This window comes from Hyperolius riggenbachi, chromosome 12, assembly GCF_040937935.1.
Source record: "Hyperolius riggenbachi isolate aHypRig1 chromosome 12, aHypRig1.pri, whole genome shotgun sequence".
Classification (NCBI taxonomy): domain Eukaryota; kingdom Metazoa; phylum Chordata; class Amphibia; order Anura; family Hyperoliidae; genus Hyperolius; species Hyperolius riggenbachi.
The window spans coordinates 214,338,032-214,353,615 of record NC_090657.1 but is presented as its reverse complement, the minus strand read 5'-3'; the positions used below and the strand labels follow the sequence as shown (position 1 = coordinate 214,353,615).

Sequence of the window (15,584 nt, the reverse complement as noted above, 5' to 3'; positions counted from 1 at the left end):
TAAATAGAAGACAAAAGGGCTGTATGTGTTTACAGGTATAGTTTACACTACCTAGGTTCAATGTTATGTTTTCTACATCATATTTTTTAGCTGGGGGGGGCATGAGTTCTAGTTACACCCCAGGATGAGGTTATTCCATTCTCAGGGTCGGTTTAAGAGGCTTGGGTGCCCTAGGGCACAGGTAAATTGGGGGCCCCCTACACTTACCCAGAAATGTCAGCCCTCTGGGCCCCCAAGCTAGCTGCTGTACTACCCCTCCAATGCATTTATCAACCGCCACGCCACAGACACACACACACACACACACATACCCCCACCCGAGGCAGCCCGCAGCATGTTTTTTATGCGGCCAAACTTACTGTGTGGTGCAACAGTGGTGGAGTTGAGGAACGTGAGGTGGCAGTACTGCAGGCAGCGGCACTCTCCTCGACGTGCCACAGGCATGTGATGTCATGTGGGGGAGAGCGCCGCTGTGGTCCAGCAGACAGGAAGGGGACCATGGTAACCGCGATGCCGATGAAAACAGGTAAAGTATGTATCCTTGCCTCTCGCCCCTGCCTGCAGCGCTGCCACCTCACAGTCCTCACTTCCACCACACAGATACGGCGAGGGCCCAGTGCCCAGCAACAGCAAAATGAGAATTTGGGGCAAAATAGGAGATCCCTTAAGGGCCTCTACAGACTCTGGGGCCCAGGGGCAATTGCCCCCCTTGCCTTAATGATAGCACCGGCCCTGTCCAGTCTTACCATATGCAGTCATAGTCTTGATAAACCAAACACTTCTGTTGCCTTGACTACAGAAGCACTTACCACATGAGCCCTAACAATCTGGCCACATTGGAATCCCATCAACTGTGATATTTATTTACTCACAGCTGCACAGAATGCGGTCTTGACGACTTATGATGCTTTCAACATGTAGAGAAGCTTCTATAGGTAGCTGCATTACACACAGGGCCGGATTTGATTTGTGGGCAGGCCACCCAGGCCTGGGACTAGGGCGGAGCAAAGGAAGGGGCGGGTTAAACAGGCAAGCAGCGTTACCAATGGCCATCCATGCCATTCCTCACAATGATGCAGTGGCCAGTGTCACTTGTCTGTCTGCAGCCGCCCACCGCTACTCTGAACACAGTAGTATGTTTGTGTGTGCAGGGGCAGCTACAGACATGGACAGAGCGGGCGTTTTGCTATTATGACAGTCTGGAGCAGTGGCCGCATTATTACAGCCCTTCCCGCTGTCAATCATGCTTCCCTCCGCCCAGCGCCGGATTTTGTACTTTTTAACACCCAAGGCCCATTATCAGTACCTGTTCCCAGACTGTAGGCTCCTCTGATGACTGTTAGTGATTAGTAATGGCAAGGATTTGATTGTAAGCTCCTTGGCGAGCGGCACATTTGTTGGGTGACAGGTGGCTCAGAGATCATGGAAAGTGCCCATTCACTGCCCCTTTATCCTCCGAGTGCCAGATCCGGCTGTTTTTTGCCGCCAAATGCTATGTGCAAACTCTGTGTAGCAAGACCACTGTTCGACAGGCTAACTGCTACTGCCTCCCTGCTGTCCACAGCCCGCCCCTTGCTTTCCTGGTGCCCTAGGCCGTGGCCTATGTTGCCTTCTCTGAAATCCGGCCATGCTTATAAATGAAATGCCAAAGGTTTGGACTATCTAAAGCACACTTATACATCTAAAACTGACAAGAAGCCCTCATTGTAAATTCTCATTAGAGGTTTATTAGCGCACTAATGAGACAGGAAGTCGTTATTTTGAACCTTTGTGCCCAGCAGAAACTCCTATGTGAGCATTGACTTGGAATGATTGGTAGAGATCTTAAAGTGGGATAAAACTCTAACATAACATTCAATAAAAATGTTTTTCTACTTTTCATTACTTTTCATTACCCATACAGTTACCATGTTTGCAATAAAGTAATATTTTCTGTTTACAAATTACAAGTTCCCAAAGTACAGGGTATCTGCTCTGAAAGCTGCCATTGCATTTTATTCATAGCTGCTGTATTTCTATATTAAAATCTATCTAGTGATCATTTTTCACCTCTCTCTGCTTCTCAGCTCAGTACAGTTCAGTTTCAGTTCACTGCTGGCTGTATACTAATTGTAGCAACAGTGGAATGTAAACAAAATATAATGTTGTCACCTCTTTGGGTGTGGCCAGAAGCTGCCCACTGAAGCAAGGAGCTTTCCACTGAAGAACAAAGTGCTGGGTTAACTGTTTCAATGTTGTTCTACTACAATTTTTTTTCGTAGTAGTAGTAGATTTTATGCTGTAAATAATCTTTTAGAACAAAAAGGAAATGCTGAGTTTCATACAGAGGAACTGTAGTCAAAATAAATAAATGTATAAAATTGCTTATTTTATTACAATATTAATTTATAATTTTTAGCGCCGGGTGTGTTGTGTTGCTTTGGGTATTCATGACTTTGCTGGGTGCGTTGCCTTTAGTATTCCTGTAATTGCTGACCTTGGATTCTTTACCTTTATTGCTATCCTTTACATGTTCTACTGATGTGCTAATAAAGTTGAAGAAAAGTTTTATACCCAGCCTTGGTGTAGCGGAATGCCTTTTTCCTGCATGTGTTCTGAGACCTGTGATTCCTGCTCCTTTGGCTAGTGCGATGGTGGTGTGAGCGTTTCCTCATCTTTGCTTTTGTGCCTGTGTCCTAATCTGTTGTAGTTTAGTCCATGAAAGCATGTCATGGCAGGGCAGATAAGCGGGCAGGCATGTTGTATAACATTAGGGAGGGTACTTCCATTATATGTTTATTAAATCAACAGTGAGGGCCAGAGATAAGACCCGTAATCACTCCATTTCATCTCTGCATTCTTCCAGCGTACTAAATGGAGAACCAGGTTCAGGTCGCAGATCATCCCTTTTGTAGCCACATGACTGTGACGTACGCGTTCCACCTGTCATCTATTTTCAGTTTCCCTTTTACACAGTATTACGCACATATGTACAATGACAGACTGAAGAAAAACATAGTTACTCTGTACTGCTATGATGACTAGAAAGAAAAGTATCCCAGAATGCACCATGTCACATCACGCTGCATCCCCCTCTCGTCATTTATGATCTTCCCACCCCGGCCATCCCTGAACATCCCAGATGTGCATGTCACTGTTCACCACACTACCATTCGCCCTACCTCTCAAGCCCGCTGTCTCGGTGTCACCCTGGACTCTGCACTCTCCTTTACTCCCCACATCCAAAACCTCACAAAGTCCTGCAACTTCCACCTTCGTAACATCTGCCCTTTCCTGACCTCTGCCAACACCAAACTCCTCATCCATGCCCTCATAATTTCCCGCCTTGACTACTGCAATGCCCTTTTGTCTGGTCTCCCTATGACTCGAATAGCTCCACTGCAGTCCATCATGAATGCGGCAGCCAGAATTATCCACTCCTCCCATCGCTCCACCACAGCAGCTCCCCTCCGTGAATCCCTCTACTGGCTTCCTATCCAGTCCAGAATCCGATCCAAGATACTGTGTCTGGCCTACAAATCTGTCTACAAAACCTGTCCAACCTACATTTCCGATCTTACTCAGAGGTACACACCTAGCCGCTCAGTCGCACACCTCCAGGACTTTTCAAGAGCTGCTCCAACACTATGGAACTCCCTACCGCCACCCATTAGGGCAGTCCTCTCCTTCAACATCTTCAAGGAGGCCCTTAAAACTCACCTTTTCACTCTGGCCTACTACCCCTCACAAGTGCTCTAAACCCACAGCTGAACTCTGGTCCCCTACCTTTCGTGTCCCTACCTCTCCCTCTAGATTGTAAGCCTTTGGGCACGGTCCTCCTCCTTTTGTGTCCTACATGATCATGCACCTCCATTACTGTGCACCTATGCTATGCATTTGAATGAACTCGACTTGCCTAATCCCCATGCTCCATCCAGTTACTGACTAAGCATTACCTTGTACTCATACTGTGCTGTGTGATCTGTTTTTTCTTGTATTCCTGTATTGTCGTATTGCTGTATGTCACCCCTAAATATTGTCTGTAACCTAAACTAATGTCCAGCGCTGCGTAATACATTGGCGCTTTATAAATACAATAAATACATTGTCAGCCAAGAACAGGAAGTTGAGGCTGCAGTGGGCACGGGATCACCAAGACTGGATAAATGAAGAGTGAAAAACTTATCCTGGTCTGAAAAATTATTATGTCAGCTGAGGCTACAAATGAGGTCAGAATTTGGTGACAAAGCCATACATGGAGTTGACTAGCCTTGTGTCAGCAGTCTGGGTGGTTTGGGATGAGGAGGAACTAGGCTGGAAAGGCAACGGAGGCCCAGACCTTGGGTGGCTGCTGTCCAAGGGGATGGATGGACATGGAAGAGGTGTTTCTGAATATGAAAGAGGGGGCTGCACACAGAAGGTGGGGGGGAGGTTGCTGCACATTAAAGGTAGCCACAAGAATGTCAGCCTAGGAGCGGGAAACCAAATTCATAGAATTAATGTGCGGTTGGCAGATCTGCAGGAACTGTGTGATGTCATCAGAGCAGAATCTCAAAGGAATGTTTCCAGCAACTCGTGAAATCCAGCCCATGAAACACTAGGGCTGCATTGAGGGCAGTGGGAGAGCCTATCCAATATTGACATGCTATTCCTTATAATAGTGTACTCAGTGAGTATACAGAATTTCTCTGATTTCAGTTACACTTTCCATGTGAACCTTTTTAACTACTTCGCATCCAGAACTTGTTTCCCACTTATGGACCAGAGCAGTTTTTACATTTTAGCTATGTCCCTATTTAATCAGCATTAACTTTATCCCTACTTATGACACCTTAATAAAATATATATATATTTTTTCAAGACAAACACGACTTTCATTGTATGGCATTTGTTCCCTCAAACAATTTTGTTACCTATGCATTTTAATGGGGAAAAAAGAGGAAAAAAAATACAGTATTTTTCAGTTTTACCAATTCCAGTTTATAAATAAAAAGGGCTACTGTAGATAAGAAACACAAATTTTGTTTGGCTATTTCTACCGTTTGTCACAAAACTTAGATTATGTTCCTGTCACAATTTATGGTGAAAGTATTTGATTCTGAAATAATGCTACACTGCTACAGGGTACATTTTTCACGATGAACTGAGAAAATAAAAGTATTTTTTATGGTAAAAATCAATCTTATTGGTTCAGGGAACATATATTCCCTTTCACCAATTAGAGCTGCATCAGTGCCAGAGGTGTGCACAGGAGCAAGCTCAATGATGCACAGCTGTGTTTCTGCTACAAGACCTATATCTACGTTCTCGTGGCTTAGATGAAGTGAGAGGACGTAGATATACTGTAGTGCTGGATAAAGTGGTTAAAGGACAACTGAAGCAAGAGGGATATGGATGACATGGATATTTATTTCCTTTTAAATAATACCAGTTGCCTGGCTGTCCTGCTGATCCTCTGCCTCTAATAAGTTTAGCCACAGCCCCTGAACAAGCATGCAGCAGATCAGGTGTTTCTGACATTATTATCAGATCTGACAAGATTAGCTGTATGCTTGTTTCTGGTGTGATTCAGCCACTACGGCAGCCAAAAAGATCAGCAGGGCTGCCAGGCAACTGGGATTGTTTAGAAGGAAATAAATATGTCAGCCTCCTTATTCTTCTCGCTTCTTAAGATCTTAGAATATTTTCTGTCCCATTTTCTCACCTCCAGACACAGGGGAGGCATTTCTCAGCATATGACAGCAGGTGCTGCATCTCCCTGAACTTTCCCTCTTCCGGCCCTCGTCACTCTCTCATAATTGCCTCTTAGCGTCCTTGGCTAAGAGGATCAGGCGTGAGCTGAGTTAAGACCCAGGTCAGGCCAGATTACCACCTCCTGCAGAAACCGCAACCTGGAAAATGGGTCATTCCAGGAGGGGCAACAGCAGGGGAGAAATATCAATCATGAAAATGATCAACTGACTCAAACACTCAACTTTGTTTCCTGCAACCTAGCCAAGAGCCGCAACCTATAGTGACCAAATGGCCCCATCCAGCCAATTAGAGCAGCTTGTGCCAAAGAAGATGATATTTGATTGGCTGTTTAAAGTGGACCTAAACTCTTGCACAGGGCAGAAGGAAAACATAGAGAAATTCACCCTGTACGTATTCAGAGAGTTTGGCCTGTCTAATTCCCCCTCATCTGTGACTACACAACTGTAATTTGATCCCTTAGCTTTGTCAGCTGGCTGCCACGGCAGAGTAGCAAATTGGTAAACACAAGATGTTAACAATATGTCTGCTTTCATGAAAGCAGGAAGTAGACACACTGCAGATTTATTGCAGAAGTTGTATCAGCTGTAACAAAGAAATGTTTTTTTCTGTAAAGGTTATTATGCTGCTGCTTATCTTTTAGCGCAGAGAGGAAGTTCTGAGTTCAGGTCCGCTTGAAGGATCCAGTACACTAAATTCAATCCTGCTTTGTGTATCAGCATTATACTTCATGGTGTTGCACTTGATGTGAATGTGGCCTCCGATACTTACTGAATATGCCACATTACATGTACATTACAGAGTGGATATGATGTCAGTAAGTCTTGGTAGGATGGACTCCTGGCATGAAATGGAGAATCAGCTGGGAAACTAGGTTTTTGAGTTGCCAACATGAATATTTCTGTTCCTCCCTGCAGGTGGTTGTCACAGATCTCCGCTCGGCTGGCGTCACCTGAATATTCTCCCCGTAACGGTGTGTCTGCTGGAAGCAGAGGGGTTCCTGATCTGCCATGAACCTAGAACCTGCAAAGGCTGAGATCAAATCTGCTACCAGGGTGGTAGGTGGACCTGCCACCCCCCGGAAAGGGCCACCAAAGTTCAAGCAGCGACAGACCCGACAGTTCAAGAGTAAACCCCCAAAGAAAGGAGTCCAGGGGTAAGAGGGCACCTCTAACTCTCATTTATAATATTATTAATAAAAACACTTCAGTGCAGGACAGTCCTTTCCTTGGGATACTGTCCTCTGGTACACACTTCAATGTATTTCTTTCCACTTAAAACCTTCACCACACCTGATAAGAAGGGGACTCATCCTTTGTGGAGACCAGTAGAATGGTCTAATGACGCCTTGGGGTTATTCCCTGGTCTCCCCTGACCACCACAATCTTAATGCCTCTCTGTAGGGATTCACATTTTTCTGTTTGCCTCTTCTGTTTAATATATGCAGATACCTCCAAAAAATGCTTACATAGCGTAATACTGTATATAAAAACTTTATTCCTAAAATACATTGCTCTCCCCCATTTTGTTGGCCACTGGGGGGCTCTTTCAGATGTATCCCACGTAAGGGAGGTACCTGAACGTGGCAACGGAGTGCGGGGGTCTGAAAGGACTCAATAGAGGAATGGAACGGCTGTGAGCGCGGCAGCCGGTACTCGCCTCACATGGGATACATCTGAAAGACCCCCCACTGGCCAACAAAACGGGGAGAGCTAGTCCAAAAACTCATGCTGTTTTAAATCCACGGAGATTGTAAGTGCAATGTATTATAGGAATAAACAGAAAAAGGTGAATCCCTGCAGAGAGGCATTAAGATATCGTGGTGGTCGGGGGGTGACCAGGGAATAACCCCAAGGCGTTATTAGACCATTCTATTGGTCTCCTCAATACATTGAAGTGTGTACCAGAGGATAGTATCCCAAGGACAGGACTGTGCTGCGCTGAAGTGTTTTTATTAATAACTTTTTGGACCTTACTTTTGTATACTTAGCGCACTGCCTACTGTTTTGAACTGTGTGATTTTTGAATTTGCGGTGTGCCCGCTGTTATATACCTTTGTAATTCTCATTTGTAATGTGAAGACATGGGTGTATGTTCCATAGTCAGGCTCAGGACCAACATCCGAACATCGGGATTGGATGTTTGAGGGAGAGGCGTAGCTGCCTTGGTCAGGATTCCTCATGAAGAACCATTTACACTACAAAACCTGCCTGTCTCAATCTGTTGTACACACAGGGCCGTTTCTAGCCTCTGTCACTCCAGGCAAGAAGTCCTGTGTCACCCCCTCTGAATCTACCCCCCCCCCCCAAAAAAAAGGGGGGACAGAATGATGCACAAAGGGGGAAAGAAGGAGGCACAATGGGGGCCAAAGGGAGGAACAGGAGGGCAGAGGTGGCGCATGGGGACAGAAGAAGGCATGGGAGGACAGAGGGATGCACGGGGAGGGAGAGGTGGCACAGAGGGACACAGTAGAGGCTGACTGCAACTTACACTATCCGGACCTTGTGATGTCTGCTCTCCAGGGACCTGCGATGCTGCTGCTTCCTAGGACACCGAAGCAGGTGATAGAATACCCATGGAGGTGGGGCTTAATCTGGAGGTGGTGCTTCTTTCAGAGGCGGGGTTTAATCCAGGGGCATGGCGCGCCCTCAGGCGCAATGGCTCTCCAAGCAATGGCCTGGAATGTCTTTGCCTAAAAACGGCCCTGTGTACACATCCCATAATACAGAATGTGGTGTTGGGAAGTCTAATAATAAGGATGGTAACATTTTTAGCTCTGGAGACCCAGCATTGATTCCTGACCAGAACATCTGCCAGACGTTTGTGTGGCCTCTTTTTTTTTCATGGGAAAGCTCCAGTTTCTCCCCAGAATATTCTGGTTGATTAATTGGCTTCTCCCTAAATTAAGGTGGCCATACATCTATCGACTTGGCGGCCGACCGGCCATGTGATTCGATAATTATTATCAAATCGGATGAAAACTGGTGCTGCCAAGAGCATGCCCGATCGACGATGCAACCAATCTTGGGGCGAATTTGGTTGCTGAAAGATGACGGGGCGGCGTGGTCGATCGCAAGCACGTCGGTCACGGCGAGTGATATTGGGGTGAGCAACGAATGCCCCAAAACCTCCGGCCCTGTCCCCCCAGTGCCAAGTGCATGCAGTATACTTATTCTGTCCATGTCCGCCGCTGGCACCAGGTTCCATCCGCAATCTGCATACACGCGCCCCATGGGGCTTCCAGAGTACCGTGGGCGCATGTGTGACATTAGACCAGGCATGGGCAAACTTGGCCCTCCAGCTGTTAAGGAACTACAAGTCCCACAATGCATTTGTTTTTATGAGTCATGACTGTGGCTGTCAGACTCCTGCAATGCATTGTGGGACTTGTAGTTCCTCAACAGCTGGAGGGCCAAGTTTGCCCATGCCTGCATTAGACACAGCCTACATCTATGCCGGCAACCACGTGGGGCGCATGTATGTGGATGGAGCATGGAGCCAGTGGCGGACACCAGCAGGTAAAGTATACTGCACCGGGGGAGTTGGGGGCACATTTTACATTAAAGTGTACAGCACAAGCGCGGCAAGGCGGTGGATGTGGCGTCACAAGGCTGATTCCCAAGAGATTTCATGCTGAAAAAGATCAGGAATTGGCCTGCAGTGTATGAGCAGGCAAGAGTTCTCTCTCCGATCAGAAAGGGATCTGTGTCTTGCTCAATCTGCCTATACATCGTCTGATGTATGGCCACCTTGGAAGCTGGCCAACTACATAATCCGTTCATGAGCGTGTGTCCAATTGTGGGTAGTTAATCAGTTTAAAGGGCATCTGGGCACAGAGTTAACATTTCTTCTAAAGGTTGGAGAGACATGAACAACCACAAGATGTTGTAGGTTTCAACCATTCTCTATTTGAATCCTGAATAAATCTAAATGAAGCGAGACAAGGTAGCTCGTCAGTTACTTCTGCCTGAAGGATTTCTGAATGGGAGGGATTGAGGACTTGTCAGTAGGGATGGTCAATGAGGGGGAAATCATTCTGAGTTGAGGCAGGATTGTGCACATTTTGTATGCAGCTTGAAAATGGAAGAGTTGATCAGTACCTAGGGCATCTGACACCCGGTGCTGGGTATTAAATGGAAGCGCGCCACCGTGGGAAATGCCAGGTGTAGGTGCACCCAGTATAGATAGCCTGGAATAAGTGCCCCCAGTATAGGTAGCCTGGAATAGTTGCCCCTAGTATAGCTAGCCTGGAATAGTTGCCCCAGTATAGGAAGCCTGGAATAGTTGTCCCCAGTATAGCTACCCTGGAATAATTGCCCTTAGTATAGGTAGCCTGGAATAGTTGCCCCCAGTATAGGTAGTCTTGAATAGTTGCCCCCCCACTATAGGTAACTTGGAATAGTTGCCCCCAGTATAGCTTGCCTGAAATAGTTTGCCCCAGAATAGGTAGCCTGGTATAGTTGCCCACAGTATAGGTGCCTGGAATAGTTGCCCGCAGTATAGGTAGCCTGGAATAGTTGCCCCCAGTAAACCGTAGGTAGCCTGGAAAATGTTCCCCCAGAATAGGTAGCCTGGTATAGTTGCCCACAGTATAGGTAGCCTGGAATAGTTGCCCCCAGTATAGGTAGCCTGGAATAGTTGCCCCATTATAGGTAGCCGAATATAGTTGCCTCCAGTATAGGTAGCCTGGAATAAGTGCAGCTAGTATAGATAGCCAAGAATAGGTATAGCAAGGAATAGGTACAGGCAGTATAGATAGCAAGGAATAGGTTTTAGCCAGGAATAGGTACAGCTAGTATAGGTAGCCAGGTATAGGTACAGCCAGTATAGATAGCCAGGAGTAGGTACAGCCAGTATAGGTAGCCATTAATATGTGTAGCCAGATATAGATAGCCAGATATAGGTACAGCCAGTATAGGTAGCCAGGAATATGTGTAGCCAGGAATAGGTACAGCCAGTATAGGTAGCCATGGATATGTGTAGCCATGAAAATGTGTAGCCAGATATAGATAGCCAGATATAGGTACAGCCAGTATAGATAGCTAGGAATAGAGGTAGCCAGGTATAGGTACAGCCAGTAATAAGGGTAGCCAAGTATAGGTACAGCCAGTATAGATAGCCAGGAACAGGGGTAGCCAGGTAGTATAGATACAGCCAGCATAGATAGCCAGGGGTGGGAGTGGTGGGGGTCCCCTCCCTACCGTGAAAATTAGGGGAGTGTAGGAGGTGTGGAAGCTGAGGTATTTAGTGTTCTACCGCCGGCAGCATAATGGACTTCACACTGAGCATACATGAAAGGCAGTGTGGAAGGGAGCTTCAGGGCAGCACAATCAGGCATAACACCGGCGATCTATTTCCTCCATGCGTCGCGTCTTTATGACAGCAGCAACCCCTCTTGTCATGTGACCCGACATCGTGCCATGTGACGAGAGGGGTCGCTGTCAACATGCAGACGCGACGCATGGAGGCAATGGCTCGCTGGTGGAGCTGCTTGGAGTGGTGAGTTGCCTGTTCAGAAGGCACCTTCTCTGTACCACAGGGGCGCGCAGTGGACCCCCTATTGCCAGCCACACACTATGGGCCCCTGGCCACCTGTACTAACTTTGGTGGTGGTAGTGGTGGCGGGGGGGGAGGCGGAGCACACTGGCTACCTAGGCTAACTTTGGAGGGGGGGGGTGGAAGAGTCCACTGGCTACCTGTACTAGCTTGGTGGGTAGCACACTGGCTACTTATACTAACTTTGGGGGGGGGGGGGGAGCACACTGGCTACCTATACTAACTTTGGGGGGGGGAGGGGGGGGGAAAGAACACTGGCTACCTATACTAACATTGGAAGGGGGGTGGAGGAGAGCCCACTGGCTACCTATATTCAGAGACTACCAATACTGGAGCCTACAGCATACTGGACGGTACCCCTGGCTACCTATACTGGGGGATCCTTCTGGCTACCTATACTGGGAGGTACCTAGAGCTACCTAATACTGGGGACTACCTAATACTTGGGGCACCTCTGGCTACCTAAAACTGGTGCAAGGGGAGGGGGCACAAAGTTGACAATTTTTTTTTGGGGGGGGGGAGGGGTGCAATCAAAATGTTGGTATGGGCCCCATGATTTCTAGCTACTGGGGCTGTCATTGACCATCCCTGAAGAAGGAATGAACACAACTGTATGATACTGATGGATTTGCATGGCTCCACCTCAATGTCGCGTAAGCATTTCACCACTAATTATCCTTTTTCATCCACAGATTTGGGGATGATATTCCCGGCATGGAGGGTCTAGGAACAGGTAATTGCATCTGCTTTCTTCTCCAGCTTACTCTTCCCTTCTGAGGAGGGTCTGCCCTTCAATGGGGGCAAAAGCTGGGCAGCAGCAGAGTGACTCGCTTGTCCAGCATCTTCATCCTCGCGGACGCCTTTTCTCCATTCCTCGGCAGTGTGTTATGTAGGTATGTGGATGTTGCCAGGTTACAGAGAAGAGACATCTGCGAGGATGAAGGTGGAAGGACAAAGCCTGAAGAAGGAGCACGCTGGTCAGGCAAATACTCTGCATGCACCCCAGGGGAACGCAATGAATTGTGGGAGACATGGGGGGCCCGTCTGGGGAGAAATAAAGAGGCCACCTAATGCAGTCATATGGGGGGATGGTACTTAATGCTGCATCGGGAGTGTTGTGTGGGTAGTTGTAGGGCCCATTTTTGCTAGAAGTGAACTAGCCCTGCTCCTGACAAGTATATATATATATATACATATAATATATATATATATATATATATATATATATATATATATATATATATATATATATATACATACATACATACATACATACATACATACATACATACATACATACATACATACATACATACATACATACATACATACATACATACATTATAGAACTATAGGGGGGCAATCTCAGCATGGTGCTCCTTCATTGCACAGGGGTAGGTGTAAACAATGGTGATATCATTTCCTGTCTACCTAAAGAACCTAGGGGGTGGGCTGAAGGTGGAGTTTCTGTTGATCAGGGGGAGGAATCCTGAAGGCCAGGGAGGGGCTTCCAACATCACACATAGAGATGGTCAATGAGATGCTGGTCCTTCTGACCGACCATCTCTACTGAACAAAATTCTATGAAGAAGTACTATATTTGAGCCATGGACTGATAGTGGAGATGATATGAATACTGACCTCTTTCCTCTGTTTTCAGACATTACCGTCATCTGCCCCTGGGAAGCCTTCAATCACCTGGAGCTGCACGAACTGGCTCAGTATGGCATCATCTGAAGACGACCAGCTACGTCCTTTCTCAAGCCTATCTTTTATTGTTTTTCTGGTTGACTAACACAGGGAGATGTAGTGTGTGTAGGACTCAGGACAAAACTACCTTAACTCTGCTTTCTCTCGGAACTGAGCACCTGGCTTCTGCCCCGGCACATCCACACCATGCACACACTCCAGCTTCCCTCTCCTCCAGTCTTCTCCCTTACCATCACCATCACCATGGTGCAGGGATTCCAGGTAGTCTGAAAAGAATGACTCCTAATCTCTCTAATATCAATCTCACCCTTAACCCCAATACCCCCTTTTTAAAACCCACCAAAAACTTTTTCTAATACTTTTTTGTAACTTATCAAGAGATAATTGTTTGCTACCTCTTCTAGCATAGCGTTAACTGTCCTCTTCATTCTCTTGCATGCCCAGAACCGTTCCATACCCCAAATTAAAGCACAGACAGACAGACGATGGGTCAGTTTGAGGGGGGGGTTCTAAAGCTATGGCCACCTGATAGCTGAAACCAAAATGTGGGAAACTAACAGAGCGATGGAGCAATGGCCAAATGACAGGGTGACGAGGTACTAACACGGGAGTCCAGACCTAAGGAAGTGGAAGATTTCACTTTCTTAAAACAGAAGATATTTGCATATTTCACCTTTATGTAAATGATGAGAACGAATACTCAATGTATCAACTCAGAACAATGGGTGGAATATTCAGATAATTCCTTTATGCACTTGTAGGCCAGATGAACATCAAGACTTGCCAGTCTGTTGCACATGGACAGTTCATACATTTTACAGTGCTATATCCAACCCATACCTTGTACTGATGATGGCCAGAGCAGCCTGAAACTGTTGTCAGTTCAAGGTCCCACCCTTACCCAGAAAAAGAGAATGCTAACCAAGGAAGAAAAGTTAACAACTCCTGAAGAAGACTCCCTGTGGTTCCCATCACTCATTTTTCCTTTTGTTCTTCTGATCCCTTGTCAAAATGTTGAAGTTCAAACAATGCCTACTTTCTAGATGGCCACCAGTCCCACCCGTACTGGGAATTAACAAGATGGGACAACTTTGATGGCTCTTACCCACTTATCAAAGCTGTGACCAGTAGGAGTAGGAAGGGTGGACATTGTTGCATAGGGACCTCAAACTTCACGAGAGGTGGCCTGGACACAGTGGTTACAAACCAACCATTCAAGGTACTCTACTGGCTTCTAAGAGTGTAAAGGAAGGAACTGCATATTTCTCCCACTCTGCTAAATCTTATACACTGTTGGTGTTGCTTCTCACTCATGTGGAGGTGAAAATTTCAGATACCTTCTGTTTGAAGAAATCAGTTAAATTGTTCTTGCCATACTTCTTGTTTAGCAAGGGGGCTTTTGGATTCCTTTAGAACCTCTGCAAAAAAATCCAGGTGGATTTGGGTCTCCATAAGGTAACCGGGCAACCCGTAACACTAAAGGAAGGTGGGCTGTTAAAAATAGAGCTGCCAGATGAGGAGTTGTTCACTTCTGGTGCTTCAGTGATTGGGCAAGAATGTGGGCATGTCTGTGTAAACAAACTTAGTCAGCCTAGTTTCAGATGTTTTCTTCCATTTATCTTACACCTGTCCTTCTCCTGTCGTAGTTTTATGAATGAGACAACCTTCACCTTCTACTGTTTTCATAGCGATAAAGTAATAGACCTATGGAGTAGTGGAGTAATATTGTATGTATTTCTGTGCAAGACACAAAAGGAAACTCAGCATTATGAATTAACATCCACGTTTGGTTTTGTTGCTTTTGGAAATGTTTCTTATAACCCGTCTGTGATCCAATAAAGCCAATAAGACGTGTCTGTGTGATTTCTGTGGGTTTAGAAGTAGTCCAGTAAAAAAGGGGTTCGGAGGCACCAAAAAATGTAAACCAAGGTAGTAGATTTGGGGTGCCCTTTTAGTAAGCCGAAGTGAAGAGAGGTCAAAGAAGGTGGCAGGTGGGCCTCTTCATATCCACTAGGCCCCAAGCACCTGCCTAGGTTGCCTGGTGGATAATCCTGTTCTGCTCCTAACCCAGCTAATTTGTTTAATCAGTGCAATACTGGTTAAGTTGTTGTAAGTAACTTCCTACCGCTACTAGTCCCTTATCTACCATACACTCATACAACATGAAGGTGGTAACATTGGTCACAACTGAAAGTGCATACCAGGCTTTAGTGTTATTCTACACATCATTTTGGTTGGTCAATGATTGGATAATGTTACTACTTCCATGTAGTAATGAGGGCTTACCTACACACTGTATTAATAGTAGTCACAATTTCTTGGCCCTACTGCTACATGAAAGTGGTAAAATTGCCAATTATTTGATGGCAACTATTGAAAATACCTGGTGGTCAGGAGCCCAGGCAGCAGACACTTCCTGTAGCACAGACTTCTAAAGGCAAACGATTCTCAGAGAGCTGTCCATGCCCCGCCTCCTTGCACCCTGAACAGAATGGAGACACTGACTGAACTAAGCAACAGCCCCTCCCAAAAAAATCTGATAACTCTCTCCATTGGACTCTTTCAAACAGGACCATATAATAAGTGTT

General features: G+C 46.2%; 1 protein-coding gene across 2 annotated transcripts in view; it reads left to right on the top strand.

The window, feature by feature from the left end:
* PDE6G (phosphodiesterase 6G) overlaps positions 1-14,850 on the top strand; it is a 90,556-nt gene extending 75,706 nt beyond the window's left edge. For both annotated transcript variants that reach the window (XM_068263377.1, XM_068263376.1), the window contains exons 2-4: positions 6,648-6,886; positions 11,979-12,019; positions 12,947-14,850. In XM_068263377.1, the coding sequence (XP_068119478.1) occupies positions 6,741-6,886; positions 11,979-12,019; positions 12,947-13,023 (264 nt within the window). In that variant the 5' untranslated portion in view covers positions 6,648-6,740 and the 3' untranslated portion in view covers positions 13,024-14,850. The remainder of the gene's footprint in view (positions 1-6,647; positions 6,887-11,978; positions 12,020-12,946) is intronic.
* Positions 14,851-15,584: the final 734 nt, after the last annotated feature.